Here is a 16,873-nt window from a genome sequence, read left to right as displayed (position 1 = left end):
TTAAATCAAAGCCTGCTTTGGAGATGCATCTCAGTAAGTCATGCTAATTGTCCTCACTGTCATAAACTCCAGATTGGTCTGAACACCTTTGCCTAATTATATTAACTTCTCTAATGGGAATACTCAGGAAGAACTTGTGAATTTTTCTTATGGTTTTAAAAGCTGTGATGTAATTAGAGAAATGTTAAAAACTTTGATGAGCCAATAAACTTTCTAAAGAGAATAAACACAAAAAGTGTATGAGATAACAGTAGTAATGTATATCAAGGAGAAATGTAATGAGAAAGAAGTTCCTTTTGAAAATAGCAAGAAAAAGTATTAAGTACTTCAGAATGAGCTTAGCAAAGGGTGTACCTGGACTATGCAAAGAATACTGAAACTCTTTTGGGAGATGAAAAGGGAGATTTGAATAAGGGGTGGATCACGTGGTGAATAATTGTTAGGGTGTCAGTTCTTATCAAGTCTGTTTATACACTGAATGCAGTCCTAATAAGCCTAGTTGGAATTTAAGGACTTAAACTCTCAACAAATTGGTACTACGCTTCAGTTAGAAAAGACACAGGCATGAATATAAAAGTATATTTTGAAACAATAATGGAGAAGGATATATCCTACCTGATGTAGGGACACGTAAATGAGCAAAAGTTAGGACCAAAGTGAAAAGAGATGAAAAAATGTGTATTCACATATACTTAAATGATAATTTATAGAAATGTGACAACAATTTTTCATTAAGAAGATAATGACCGTTGAAACAGCACTGCAGTGCACACACTTGCAGATGTTAAAATGACATGTCTGAACAGTAGATACAAACATGGAGGATAATTATAGGCGTAAATAACAGGTAAAAAATGAATACAGTATTTTGTAATTATAGTGTATTATATGTTCTCAATTTAAAGAAGAACATATTCATGCCTGTTTAAATGAACACCTGTTGGAATGAGTACCTATTTGTAGGTTTAAAAGAGAAAGAACATGAATAAGTAAACCTGTTGACTTCAGATAGTGGAATAAGAATGATTTTTGTTGTTCCTAAAATTGTCCTTTTGTTTTTATAATGTTTTAATAGCTTAGAAGTTTTAATATAGATTATGTAGACTTTCATATAGACTATGACTAAAGCATCAGCTGAAGCATATTGGCTAAATAATGTTTGTCATACTAAATGTGAACCAATAAAAACAATTTGGAAGTATGAACACAATTTAATTTTGTTCTCAATTATCTTGACCATCTCAAACCTACTAATGTCGCTTAAAGTTTTTTATAATTAGATGAACATTTTCATAATTTTTAAAATTTGTTTTGCTTACTTTTCTGAGCTCTTGAAAGATTTACATATTTTTGGTTGCTTTTTCGTATTTCTAATAGAGTGACAGTTTTCTTATTAACAAGTTTATCAATGCCTACTACAAAACTTTTTATTAGAAATGTGAAAGCTGTTCTTGAAGATAAATTGAAATGATTTCAAACTTATGTTTTCTTTTTTGTTCTTTTAGGTAAGTAACTGAACAGGGACATGAAGAACTGACCTTTCAAATGACAACCATGTTGCAAAAGGTACTTTTGGTATTTTTAATATTACTGTAGAAGGAATACTATAAAAAGACACAGAGGTTGAAATGTGTAAGTTCTATTTTGGTAAACATTTTTTGTGTGTGTGTGTAAATAGATTTAAAGGGCTCCCAGGTGACACAGTGGTAAAGAATCTGCCTGCCAATTCAGGAGACCCAGTTTTGATCCCTGAGTCAGGAAGCTCCCTTGGAGTAGGAAATGGCAACCCACTCCACTATTCTTGCCTGGAAAATTCCATGGACAGAGGAAGCTAAGGAGAAGGCGATGGCACCCCACTCCAGTACTCTTGCCTGGAAAATCCCATGGACGGAGGAGCCTGGTAGGCTGCAGTCCATGGGGTCGTTAAGAGTCGGACATGACTGAGCGACTTCACTTTCACTTTTCACTTTCATGCATTGGAGAAGGAAATGGCAACCCACTCCAGTGTTCTTGCCTGGAGAATCCCCGGGACGGGGGAGCCTGGTGGGCTGGCGTCTATGGGGTCGTATAGAGTCGGACACGACTGAAGCGACTTAGCAGCAGCAGCAGAGGAAGCTAGCCATGGGGTTGCAAAGAGTAAGACACAACTGAGCATGCGTGCCAATGCAAAATAGATTTAAAGATGTTATAGTTTTAATAATTTAAACATTTTAATTATGAGAAATGCAATATGATAGGGCTTTTCTTTCTGAGTCTGGGAAATTATTGTCAGTATTATTTAGGATTGGAAAGATAAGTAAATCGATCACTTTATCTCATATTCATTGGTAGAATGAAGGAGATGGTGGAAAGAAATTAGATACAATGGAAAAAGTGAATACATTGGGATTTATGCATCAAAATTGTCTGTTTTTCTGCAAAGGCTTATGGTTTATTTTCTGTGATCAAAAAATTATCTTCAGAATTGCTCATAAAATTGATTGCTCTAAGTTTGCTGGTAAGGCAATTTGATTTTGGATAATTCAAATAGATTGCGTCAGTGTGGAGAATTTTCCAGATTCTGTTTACATGAAAAAAATGTTTAATAAAATAGAGGAAGAAGGATATAATGCACTTAAAGAAATAATAGAATATAAAAGTTTTAAATATCTGTCACATGCATGATTTGGGGAAATCCAATTCCTTTTTGAAGTTATGAACCTTGTTTAGAAGAATCTCTTTATTTTCAAGAAGGAATCTTTAAAATATTATAGAAACCATGATGTCTGGTTACAAGGGAAACGATTGCATTAGGAACTGTTAGATGAGCTGTGTGAATCCATGAGTGTTGGCAGTTAGCACAGACCTGTGACATTTAGATGCAATGAAGCATGTATGGTCCCTTTATACTAAATTAAAAATTCATTCCAGTGACTAGAAGATATATGAGAATACTAAAAGAGGAGAAGTCAGCTTAATGTCTGTATAAAACCACAATTTAAAAAACTTTTTAGTTTTGCTGAAGGACCTTACAAAACCCAGGGCAAGTGCTCTAAAGAGGCTTAATTTGAAGCTAAGTTTAAAAAAAGTTAGGGAAATAGCTTTACATCAAAAAGTTTATTCTTTTCCAATGATGATCGTTTAATTAGCAAGAATTTTCTCTACTTTGTGGCTATTTTTTGAATGTCAAAAGAGAACTAGGCAACTTTATTAATAATGATAATAGAGCCCTAATTAGCTTGGGCTATTTTTAGACAAGGCAGCTATTACCCTGTCTTATTATATTAATATATTATGATGCAATTTGCTTCACTTGAAATACCAGTGATATTTCCAAGTATAAATGCTAAGCTGGCAGTTGGATAGATAGATGAGTCTTAGAAACTCAGAGCAAAGATCTATGGTAGATTTTGGAAACCATTGTCTCACAGTTGGTAACTAAGACTGTGGGGATAAATGAGACCAATTTAGTAGAGATTATAGTATGATGAAGAACAGAGGACCAGTTCCAATACTTGAAGAAAGGGAGAGAATGATGAGACAGGTCAAGGAAGATGAAGACTTTAATAAACCCACTGGAATTTTCCACATAAATGTCCTTAGTGACTTTGGCAAGGGAAATTTTTGTGGAATGGTGGGAGCATATGCCATACTGGAGTGGTTTCAAGAATAAGGAGAGGTAAGGAGATAAAGTTGGTAAGAAGATAGTTCTTATGAAAATTTTGTCTGTGAATAAAAGTAAAGAATATCCAGTAGCTGGAATGGGATGGTGGGATGATAGAGTTTCAATCATGTGTTAATGTTAATGGGAACAGTGAAGAGAAGGGGATAGGTTTAAGATGTGAGAAGGAAGGAAGGGATGCAGTAGCAGTGCAGGAAGGAGGATGGCCCGTAACTGATGGCAGGGAGCCCCTCACGTAACTAAGGCAATGGCGGTAGGATAAGTACAGACACGGATAGGCTGATAGATTTGGTAGAGGAAGTGTAGGGGAGTGTCAACAAAGATTTCTGTTTTCTCTATGAATAGGGTGTGGCTGGCCAGAGTAGTTAATAGGGATTTGAGGAAAGAAGAAAAGTTTGAAGTAGTGTTTGTGGAGAAAGGGAGAGGAAAAATTGCTTTGGGTTGGTATCAATGACTGAAATTTGTAGTATAATCAAATTCCCTAAATTTTATCAGTGGACTGAAGTTTCCAATCTGATTACAATTCTCAACTGACCACTGTAGATCATGACAAGCCTTAGGTGGTAGGAAGATTTATTTAAATCTAATATATAATGCTGCTGCTGCTGCTAAGTCGCTTCAGTCATGTCCGACTCTGTGTGATCCCATTGACGGCAGCCTACCAGGCTCCGCCATCCCTGGAATTCTCTAGGCAAGAACACTGGAGTGGGTTGCCATTTCCTCCTCCAGTGCATGAAAGGGAAAAGTGAAAGTGAAGTCGCTCAGTCGTGTCTGACCCTTAACGACCCCATGGACTGCAGCCCACCAGGCTCCTCCGTCTGTGGGATTTTCCAGGCAAGGGTACTGGAGTAGAGCCATATTTGAAGACATTGATCTAAGTGTGGTGTTTTCCCTTAACTTGCATGAACATATGTGTGTCTATAAGTGAACTATGTGTTGAGTATTTCTTCCTAAAAATCAGAAATCTGAGATATTCAGCTTGGAGAAAAGGGATAAAAGACGTTATTGAGTCTTTTCTCAGGTACTCATTTTTGGTGTGTGTCTCCTAATGATGGTGTTTTTATGGCAAAATTTAAGAACACTGTTTGACCAGATGATTTTTTTTTTTCTTAATCCAAAACTTTTGTCTTGTGTGCCATGACTGGAGAGAGCCTGCTGTCTGAAGCCACTCAGGCATGTTCTTCCTACTCTGGCGTGGGTCCTCTGCACAGTAGAGTTTGACTGTGGGAGTATTAAACAGGCCCAAAGATGAAAGATTTCAGTTTGTTGACTTTGAATTGTGAGTATGTTAATATATCTATTTAATGAGAAAACTCTAAATTTCTATTTCCCATTTTGGTTCTTTTGAGTGTTTACTTGAGAGTGTAGAGCTTTTTATAAAACTCAAAAGAGCTCTCTAGTTGAGGGACTGTCAAATGTTGTTTTAGCTGCAAAACCACATTGAAAAATAAAATCTGTGTAAATAAAGATAAAAAGACAAGTATTCTGGTTCCAGTAGGCATGGGGGACCTGAACCCAATTGCTCTGGTCACCTCTTTCCACTCCTTCTTCATCCACTTTTGTGTAAATCCCCTGAGACATCACCATTGACCATTGTTTGAAAAGTTGCAATTGTTTGAAGTGGAACATTGTTTGAAAATTACAATTCTAGGTGGTCCACAGCCATACTGAATTTCACCAAAATGTAAAGTTCTTAAGATAAACTAACTGTGACTTTAAGATAATTTTTCTCTCTCCAACAGGCAGGTTAGTGTTTACTTTGACTTTATTACTTTGTTAGTGCATAATTATCTTATATTGGTAATTTTAGTGATAATAGATACTGATTTTGGCCAAGGAAACTCCATAAAAACCATTGTTATAAATGTGCAAATCTGGATTTTGAAAAGCCAGGCACTTAGTTTTTTTAATTTAAGTTCTTACATGGGGACCCTTTTACTAAGTTCAGGAGTAGTCATCAAAAAATGGACATAGGACTATGGCAGGGAGGATTTAACTGCCTTGATCTTGAGCAGCCATGAAAGTATGTGATATAAGTTACAAAGATGTTGTTCTGTTAGGATGTGATTTGTCTAGGGCTGACAGTATTCATAGAAATGGAATGGGGTGTTTTAAAGAAAACAATAATAACTTTTTGGGAACTAGAGCATGGATAAGGTAGATACAGGGAATGGTCAAAAGAAAGCTAAATTAGAGTATGTAGAACTTGCTAATAGAGTCATAAAGTCAAACTAATATGCGACAGTATTGAACATATGAACAAATAGTATCTGTGCTACATACTATTTCAAATTGTGTACTTCAGTTATTTTTGATAGTTATAGCACCTGAACGAGGTAAATATTGTAACTTGATTTTGTATTTGATGAGTCTCCCAGAGGTTAAGCAATGTGTCCAGCTCACACAGTAAATGACAAGTAAGTGTAGTAGAGTCCAAATTGAGATCCAGATCATTTTCTTTCACCACCACATGGCCTATTGAAGTCACACTCAACAGCCAGCTGGGATTAGAAGTAACTGAAGTGAAAACAATGTCCTCAACTGTTGAGACACAGCAAGAAGACAGCTTGTCCTCCACACCAGAGTGCTTCTCAGGAAGTTAGGTAACTCCACTACCTCACCAAGAAAGAAGTGACTCTGACAGTCCAATGAGGATTTTTAGCCTCGGAATCTACTGTCTTTCTCATTGCCTCCAGACAATCCTTCCTCTAAACACTGTGGTGATTAGAGGACTGTCTCTTCATGGCTCAGGTCACTTGGGGCTTTATGCCACCAACAACTTTCAATAGTGAGGTCAGATGAGAAGAACTCTGAGTGGCTCAGGACTCCCCATGGTGTCCCTGACTTGAGAGTCTGCCCATTGATGGCGAGAGCTTTGTCTTTTTATTCCAGGATTCATTTCCTGGGGAAGGAAAAAGAGCTCAGCTCTGGGTTGTGCCCAGACATCTTCTATTCAGGTGTTGATCCTTGAATCACACACTGAGATCTGTATCTCCTAGTATGTGAAATCTTGTTCTGGCTATACAGAAGCAAGTAGCAAAAGGAAATAGCAATTGAAAAGTTAACTATATCATGTGAGCCAGATATAAAATTTACAATCTTGAGTTTTCAAAAGGCTTTTCAAGACTTGTTTAAAATGTGTAGGGTTACTGGGAGAAAGTAGCAAAGACTGATAAACTTCTCAGATGTTAGGGGATAGAATTCCCTGCATTGATACGATTATTGATAATGTGTGTTTTTGTTTGCCTGTGATGCCAAATTTTTTATACTTAAGTGGTTCCAATTTCTTATCTTTTGTATAAATCAAATGTAATATTTGAGACCTTGCTACAGTGCTGGAATATTGACACTTTGTTCTGATCAGTAACTATGATATAATTTGCTTTAATTCAGAAAACTCAAACTCAAGCTCTGTATCTTCTGGAATACTTTTTTCGTAGAGAATGTATGTAATCAGGCGTAATGATAGAATTAGATTTGTTCATATTAATCCCTTAAAGTGGTACTAAGCATCAAATCAGTGTGGCAGCTTCCTAGATGCTCTCTCCCCCCTGGCTAAATTTAATAGATATATAATCTTTGTATTACATACAATTGTAATGTATTTTACATACAGTTCTTACAACTGAAGAATATCCTTTTGTTTTATCCTATTTCCTATTTTATTTTGGTTTTGGTTAAATCTATTTACAGTTGGCATAAAGTCCCTTTTTCTGTCCTCACTGTGAAAGAAGGGGAATATGAAAACTCAGTAAACTGAAGTACTACTGATTTTTCTGAAAGAAAAGAAGAGATTTTGGTGGGGGCGAGAATGGGTTCACTCCATGACAAGGTTTTTGGGAACTAATCAGTCCCTAAGTCTGTGGTTAGTTTATGTGCAACACAGACCATGGAGAAAGGATTGATATCTGGTATAATGAACAAAGCTCTAATGAGCTAATTGGTTACTTTTTTCCAAGCAAAATTTGCCTACCCCATCCGTACAATTCCTTCATTTAACTTGTGTAAGTTATTCTAGCTGTGCTAATAATGCTTTATTAGTTAATATATTGGTCACATAATCAGGGGCACAACAGTAAAATTTATGTTTTTTTTTTTAATCAACCATATTCTCTAGTGTTTAAAATTTTGCAAACAAGGAAACAATAGAGTAAGCATGTTTGTCTTGGACAAGTTGGAGAACTTTTTTTTAAATCACAAACTGATATGAATCGCAGCGATCTAGTGTCTGAGTCCACATGCTTAAGGGCAAAGTGTATGAGGAAAGCAGGACCTTACCCTTCAGTGGACTAAAGCTGGAAATACTGATCTCACAGCAAAGATCATGCCCTTCTCAGCATGCATCTGGCCCTTTTCATTTTGCTTTCATCAGCTGGAGCTGTTCAGTGGTGCAAAGAAAACATTATAAAATGCTTACAGCTTTTAGAAGTGCTTCTGAACTCTTCAGATAATGGTAAGAGTTGCAAATCTTATAGGAAGAGCCTATCATAGAAAAGCTTTATTCAGCTCCACAGGGAATGGTGAATGCCAGTTAGTGAGAGCTGCTCTAAAGTGAAATACTTATAAGAAGGGGATACTGAAGTGTGCTTTGTTGAAAAGCTTACAGGGAACAAATGTGTGTTTCATTGCACGTCTAAACCTAGTGTCTGTAAAGGGTGTCTGTGGCCGCCAGCAGAGGGAGAGTGAAATTTTGCAGATGGATAAAAGAACTTTCAACAGCCTAGCTTAGTTCTTTGGCAAAAATCCAGTGCACTGGGAATTCTCCAGCAAAATGGGTTGAACTTGGCAGATCTGCAAATGTGCATTTTTCTACTCAGAATAATCAGGCAAACATAAACTTCCAGAGGAACTAATTATCTTTTGTCTTTTTTACCTTAGAAAGAGGGTAATATTTGGAAGACAATTCACTGCTAAGAGGTTTTAGAAGCAACATTTGAAAAATGTTGAAAGAAAAATCTATATTTAACCTTTATCAAAATATTTTTAATACTCATTTATGTTCTTTAAATAGTTTATCATAATTAACAGAAGCCCAAGCCATATGGTTTCTAATTTGAAGACATTTATTTACTCTTTGCCGTTTTACCCAAAAATTCTTTTTCATTATCATTTGTTTTCTTGCTGTTTATTGCTTTAGTTTCATTGCTATGAAACCAATGCCATCATTTCTCTAAGTATGTATCTGTATGAAACAAATCTTGTTTACATGACAGAAAAACAAGTTATAAAAGAGTTGTTGTTCAGTCACTTAGTCATGTCTGACTCTTTGTGACCCCGTGGACTGCAGCTCGCCAGGCTGCCCTGTCCATCACCTTCTCCCGGAGCTTGTTCAAACTCATGTCCATTGAATCGGTGATGGCATCCAACCATCTCATCCTCTGTTGTCCCCTTCTCCTCGTGCCCTCAATCTTTCCCAGCATCAGGGTCTTTTCCAATGAGTCAGCTTTTTGCATCAGGTGGCCAAAGTATTGGAGCTTCAGCTTCAGCATCAGGCCTTCCAATGAATATTCTCATTATAAAAGAGTAGAAATGAGTTTACTTCCAAAGAACATTTTCTAGAAAATGTTGGCATAATGAAAATGTGTTACATATATATATATATATATATAAATATTAACATACAGAATATACTTTATAGTATATGTGTTTGTGTGAAAATATATGAGATGGGTGATGTCATGGTCTTTCAGAAAAATTATAGCAATTTAAAGTAATTTGATACAAGTGGTTTAAATTCAACATACATATTTTAACTGTTATTTTTTTAATCATACAGAGTTAAATCATACAAAACAGTAGAGAGGACTGACTTATTTGAAATGTAAATCCTTGATTTTCACATTATGTAGGATTTTTAGTTACAGCTGGGGTATTACAAAATATTTAATGTGGTTAAATTATAGGCATATTAAAAGAGAACATACATTTTTAAGAATGGATGGTGGATGAAGAGTTTTTAAAATAAATGAATAAATTTATGTATTCTGAGGTGAAAAGATGGCCAAAGTTAAAAAAATGAAAAATGAAAGAAAAGAAAGGTTTGCAATGCTATGCTTGAATCTATTGCTGTGCCTGGCCACGGTAAATATCTGAAGGACACCAAACTGTTGATGGTGGCTGCCTTTGGTAAAGAAGACTCTGTCAGTGGACATGGAAATTTTTATAAATAGATTCTGTATTGTTGGGATCTTCTTTCAATGAGTGTTTATTAATACATATGTATTCAAATATACACACACCTATATATATATATTTTAAGGAAATATGTATATATTTTAATAGGAATAACATAGTGGAAAGACTAGTAGTCCTGACTTTGTTTTGTGTGTGTGACCACAGATTTGCTTATTTTGCTCTTACAATTTATTATTATTATTTCCTCTTAATATTTTATGATTATTAAGAGAATCATGAATAAGAAAGAGAGGATTAACTTTTTTGTTGTTTAATAAGGTCACTGGCAGAAAATATAGCAATTCTATTGAGATAATTAGGCTAAGAACTTTGCAATAAGTGTAGAGTTATGATGGTGTCAAGAGAGTAGCACTGAAATAAAATTGTTTCTATTTGTAAATGTTACTCTAAAAGTAATGAAACTGGGGAGTCACAAAAACGTCATGTGATAGAGAAGATTATCTGTGATAGAGTGACAAAAGTCATCATTAGCCATTGCTAGTGACTGGGAAAATAATTAGCATTTAGCTTTTTTCCCTCATAACATACGTAGAGTTTTGGTTTGGGTCCATCAGTTTCACTTACTATAAATCTACATTAAAATTCCATATGGTCTGATAATGACTACATCTAGGAAAACATATTGGGGAAAAAATGTACGGACTGAATATTCATTGAAGTCTCAAAGGTTTCTTCCAGATCTATACTTTTCTGATATAAGTCAATAAAGGGTTGGAACAAGATGCACTACATAGGCCCAGGTTACCTATGTAACAGTAAAACAACTAATATTAGCTTGTAGTCAGAGTACTTTACATAGTTGTTCGCATCCATTGTTGCTAGTTCATACCATTGTAACTATCCATATTATCTGATATTACTTGAATAGTGCCATTTAAACGCTGGGCTGGAAGAAGCACAAGCTGGAATCAAGGTTGGCGGGAGAAATATCAATAACCTCAGATATGCAGATGACACCACCCTTATGGCAGAAAGTGAAGAGGAACTAAAAAGCCTCTTGATGAAAGTTGAAAGAGGAGAGTGAAAAAGTTGGCTTAAAGCTCAACATTCAGAAAACGAAGATCATGGCATCTGGTCCCATCAGTTCATGGGAAGTGGATGGGGAAACAGTGGAAACAGTGTCAGACTTTATTTTTGGGGGCTCCAAAATCACTGTAGATGGTGATTGCAACCATGAAATTAAAAGACTCTTACTCTTTGGAAGGAAAGTTATGACCAACCTAGATAGCATATTCAAAAGCAGAGACATTACTTTGCCAACAAAGGTCCGTCTAGTCAAGGCTGTGGTTTTTCCAGTAGTCATGTATGGATGTGAGAGTTGGACTGTGAAGAAAGCTGAGCGCTGAAGAATTGATGCTTTTGCACTGTGGTGTTGGAGAAGACTCTTGAGAGTCCCTTGGACTGCAAGGAGATCCAACCAGTCCATTTCTGAAGGAGATCAGCCCTGGGATTTCTTTGGAAGAAATGATGCTAAAGCTGAAACTCCAGTCCTTTGGCCACCTTATGCGAATAGTTGACTCATTGGAAAAGACTCTGATGCTGGGAGGGATTGGGGGCAGGAGGAGAAGGGGACGACAGAGGATGAGATGGCTGGATGGCATCACTGACTCGATGGACATGAGTTTGAGTGAACTCTGGGAGTTGGTGACGGACAGGGAGGCCTGGGGTCGCAAAGAGTCAGACACAACTGAGTGACTGAACTGAACTGAACTGAAATATTGCCTGAATAACAAATATTTATATAATATAAAATATTTGTATAATCAGTCATCAGCACTTCAGCATCTTTTTGCAGTACAATTTTATAGCAAAATGAAGCTCATTGTAAAAATCTTTTGACCAGTATAATTCCTTTCCTTTTGAATAGGTAAAGTTATTATCATTCCTACTTTCTCAGCAAGGTAATTAAGATACTGAGAGAATAAGAGATTTGCTCAATATAATAATTCTTAATAAAATGTTTTAAATGAATATGATCTCTGCCATCCTAAAAACAAACAAGGTAAAAAGGAGGGAAATGTGAAATGGAGGGAATGAGAGAATGAGAGAGACTTCCCAGTGTATCATATGGGTACTTCGTCAAATCTAGATCTGCCCCTTTTAAATGGAATATTTTAATGCTGAAAATTGATTTTAGCTTGTACTTTTAAATTATTTTCCTAAAACAGGGTTTTTGATCAGGGTTAATTTGAATAATACCTCTGGAAAAGTGCATATTCTTGAATTTTCCCAGTTAGATTTTCGAATCTGTAATTAATTCCAACACCTTGAATTCTCTAAATGTTTCAAAACTCTCATATCCTTTATTCTTTTCATCTGTATTGTCCTCATCTGTAAACTTGTTAGACTTTTACAGATGTAGCTATTTTTATTTAGTAGCTTGAAAGCTCTGCTTGGAAACTCTAGAGAAGTAGTGTTTGCAGTTTGAAAAGAGATCCAAGTCTTAATAAACATGGTACAATTTGCTATGAAATTTAGATGTAATAACATCTTAAAGATACGTTTTCTGTATGTATGTTTTCTTATATTAGGGAACTTTTCACAGATACTATTCTATGTTCTTTTCAATGGAAATGTTTTATTGCAGTAATAGCTAACATCTTTAGTACTTACTTGCTGCTAAGGACCTCAGGCACGTGTTACTTTGAGGTAGATTCTTATACTCATCTTGTAGAAGTAGAAACCAAGGCTTAGCAAGGCTGTATAACTTGTTTGGATAACGTCAGTTGTGGCATAGCTAGGGTTCAAATCCACATCTGTCTTGAACATAAACATAATGAAATATCCATTTGTGTAACACTTACTACAACCAGTCGATGATAGAATTAACATAGTTATGTGATGGCATACTGTTTCTAACATGAACTATAATCTGATTCCACACTTGCTTACTGTTGTTTCTGTAACCCGAGGGGGGAAAGACCCCAGCATACGCGTGTTCAGATTGAGAGGCAGTGGCACCTGTTGTTTCCTGTAAGTTAGAGCTTATAAGGGTCTTACAGAGCAGTCCAACCCCTGTTATCTTTAACATTCAAATCCCTAACTCACGGTTAGTCTAGGGTAGTCTAGGAAGAACATAATGTTTCTTCTGTTGGAGGTGAGATCTGTTGAGGATACATGAAGGAACATGTGAATTTGAAGATGTGAATCCTATTTTTGGAAAGCTTAATGCAACACTGTATTAATGTTAATGGTAATTACTCGGGCTTCTGAGGCTTTCTCAGTGACTGCTAGTTTCTTCTGAATAGTTAAAGAAATTACATCTAGACTAAAGGGTGTGACGAAATTTAGTGTCTTTTCCCAAGATAATAAGTCTATGACTTTTAGTGAATTGAATTGAGCCACAAAAATTAGATTTTGATTTCTTCTCTAGTTATTATTGCTCTTTCCATTTCCTGGTTTGTTTTCTAGAGAAAGCTCTTTCAGAGCAGGAGTCTTGTCCATTTTCTTAAGCTCAGGATTCTCAGTGCCTTGGAGCTCATGATGGAGCTTGGTAATCATATTGGGGTAAACAAACGGCAAATGGCAAACTAGATTTAAAGAAATCTTTGCCAAGAACAGATTTGACAGGAAAATTAGACTCCAAACAGATTTTGCTTAAAAGAATAAGTTAAAATTGTCAAAGCAGAATATAGGATGGAGTTCATCTTGAATAATAATTTTGAATTTTAAAAACTGATAGCAATATAGTATAAATTATTTTTCAGTTTGTGTTAGGTTTTGGTATTGCACTTGCTTTCATGATGTAGGCTTTGCAGTTTTGCTTCTGGGCACATGACTTTGCTTAGTATAATTACTAAGTCTAAATGTACTTAGTGTAACTTAACGTAACATTTGCCTGTGTATATCCTTAGTTGCTCAGTCGTCCAACTCTTTGAGACTCCATGGACTGTAACCTGGAGAGGCTTCTCTGTCCATGTGGATTCTCCAGGCAAGAATACTGGAATGGGTTGGCATTCCAGGGGATCTTCCCAACTGAGGGATTGAACCCAGGTCTCCTGCATTGCAGGTGGATTCTTTACTGTCTGAGCCACCAGGGAAGCCCAAACATTTGGCTATTAGCACAGAATTTTGTACCCAGGCCATCAAAATTAGCATATGGAAATTTTTTCCTTTCATGTACACCTTTTAGTGTTTTTAATTAATATTTAGCTTTGCATTGAGAAAAACTGATATATGACTTTCATCAAAATAAAAAAGGTGTTCAACTATCCAATATATGTTTTAGAGATCAAATGACACTTTTGGTTTGTGGATTCTAAACGTTACAATTCCTGAATTAATAAACCAAACACACGAATCTGTGGAATTTTTGTGTTCCAATGTGATTTGATGGGGAAATGGGCTAATATTAAGATCTAGTAGTTTATGGACATAGGTAATAAAGATCTGCCTTTGACTTTGTTACTGAAGGTTAATGCACTAAATGTACTATTGCATTTTTACCACTGAGCAGGACTCGGAACCTCAGTAATGGAAACCTTGAAAAGTGAGGTCACTTATGGAAATCATCTTTGATGCACATTATAATTCTACTCAAAACTATAGTTATAAAGCAGAGGAAATTGATATATAAAGACTTGATGAATAACCAACGCATAAATTAAAATTTCTACCTTTAATCTATTAAGTATACAAGTATTTCAATGAAATATATGTAGTCTATGTATATTTTGTAGGAATTTGGTAATGAGAGTATAAGTATCAACTTGCTGCTAAGACCGTACTCTCCGTATAGTCTTACGGTACAGAGAGTACTATAATGGTCAGGATTGTGTCACTTTCATGTCTCCCATTCCTAGCACCTGGTCTGACACATTAAAAAGGTAAAAAACTAAAATCTCAATACGCATTTGTCAGATAAGTGAATAAATGAATATGTGTGAGAATATCTACAACCATTATATTGCATCAGGATTTCCACTCAGTGTATTTTAATGAATAATTCAATGATCAAATTACATATTTCCTTACTATATATTAATACAGAGTAATGTTACAGCACTTTAGTGGAATTAAGATGACTTAAACAGGGCTCTGCTTTTAAGGAACTTACAATCATAAAGGAAATATACACGAACAACTTGAATTCCAATTCCATAAATGCTGTGGGAGCAGAGAAGAGGGACGCCTTGAGTGAGGGACAATGGATATTTCAGAGGAAAGGAAAAGTGTTTGCAAAGGCACAGGAGTATGAAGAAAATGCCAGTTCCAGAATAGCAAGGGATTCAGAAGAACGAGTCCTCAGGGCCTGTGCACAGGGTTTGAGTAGAGGGTCCAGGAGTCATACAACTGCTTTCAGCTACCATCTTTCTGCACAGCATCAAACAACATGTAAAAAAGAACTCCTAAAAATCTCTTTATTGATAGCTCTCTTGGATATAAACTCACTTTGCATAACATTTAACATCCAGTTCTATAAGCTTTTGATGCTCCTGCTTCTAATGTTATTTCTCATTCTCCTGTTTTTGATGTTGCTTCATGACTTTAGATATAATGCATCCTATGCCCCCCCACCAACGCTGCCGTGAGTGGTACTCCTGCTGTTGGTACTAACTGTAGGAGGTAAGATTATAAAAAAGATGGGCTTCGATCACAGGGGGCCTATTTTCCATGTTGAGGGTCTGGTGAGAAAGAGGTAGCATTAGCAATAAACTTCAGCTGTTTGGTTGTTATGATGGATTATAAGATGGCATAGATCTCAGTGAATCCATCATGATTTTGTATTGAATCCTTACTTTGTAGGATCCTGTGGAGGATTCATTTCGATATTTGGCAAAACCAATACAATATTGTAAAGTTTAAAAATAAAATAAAATTAGATTTTGCATTAAAGAAAAAGAGTAAATCTCTTAGGGGTGAATTTCATGTTAACTGAACTCACAGAATGTGGTATCTAAAACAGGATTCCACTATATTGTTACAGCTTTGGGATAGTGCCAACATGAGTTTGATATTCTGACTATAAGCAAATGAAATTATATGGGTGTCAAATATTTACAGAAGATTTTTCCATAAGCATGAGACTAGAGGAGGAAGATACTTATGTAATTTAATTGTCAGGGACATTAGCCTAAGACACCCAAGGTATCCCAAGACACCATCTGCATAAAAAGCGTTATCTGGCTAGCAGGGTAGGAGTGCAGGTGACCTGGGGTCCATGCATCACTTCCTTGCTTGGACTGGCACTGTCCACATGTTTCTTCTTTGACTCTGCTTTACCTGTGAGGCCACCATTGCCCAGACCCTCCTCTGGTCAGAGCATTCTCCTGATTAGCAGTGTATTCAGGAGATAAATAGGTTTATTGCATGGGCCATCTCCAACTGATTGGAAGTTGCTATCGAAGCTGTCTTGAGAAGGACTTGGAGACTCAGACAAGCTTAGAGGATTAGAGTGCCTGGAAGATTGTGGTTGAAGAATGCTCTGGGCTCCAGGAGGGGAGAGTAGAGATAATTCACTATATTTTCTTTCTCTGCATGAATAATTCATATTCTGTACTAGTACCTGAAAGAGCATAAGCAGAAAAGTGACCTCATCAGATTTTCCTTTAAGGAGGAACCAAGATAATGCAGTTGCCTCCCCAGTTTTGATGTACCCAGTATCACTGAGGGTAAGCTACTTGGAAATAGCCAAGGGAAATTGCAGAAACATCTAACCTTGGAGACTAATTTTCTATAGTTGCCTTCATCATGATGGCATTTGTTGTCCAAGTGAATACTGTTTTTCCTGTATGAAGAATAAGGAATAAGGAAAAATATTGGCTTTGTTGAGCAAAGCCGAGGGCCTTTTTATAGAGTCAGCGCTCCTCAGTTTAGTGGGAAATTCTTGCTTAATTCTGAGTAATGCTTAACTGAAAGACAAGTCCATCATACTTTATGGCCTAAATCTACTGGTGCCTTTTAATTTGAACACTGCCTGGTATTATTCATACCGTTCCACTAAGTGCTTTTAATGCTCTCTCCCTCATTGCCACGTCCACATCCGAGGATTTATAGTTTTGTTTGTTGCTTTATTTT

At 36.2% G+C, this 16,873-nt stretch overlaps 1 protein-coding gene across 2 annotated transcripts in view; it reads left to right on the top strand.

The window, feature by feature from the left end:
• The window catches only part of ANK2 (ankyrin 2), a 585,830-nt gene that overhangs the window by 73,446 nt on the left and 495,511 nt on the right, over nt 1-16,873 (top strand). For both annotated transcript variants that reach the window (XM_024993497.2, XM_024993498.2), the window contains exon 2: nt 1,506-1,566. In XM_024993497.2, the coding sequence (XP_024849265.1) occupies nt 1,546-1,566 (21 nt within the window). In that variant the 5' untranslated portion in view covers nt 1,506-1,545. The remainder of the gene's footprint in view (nt 1-1,505; nt 1,567-16,873) is intronic.

Source organism: Bos taurus, chromosome 6 (assembly GCF_002263795.3).
Source record: "Bos taurus isolate L1 Dominette 01449 registration number 42190680 breed Hereford chromosome 6, ARS-UCD2.0, whole genome shotgun sequence".
Classification (NCBI taxonomy): domain Eukaryota; kingdom Metazoa; phylum Chordata; class Mammalia; order Artiodactyla; family Bovidae; genus Bos; species Bos taurus.
This window is presented reverse-complemented; position numbering and strand designations above follow the sequence as displayed.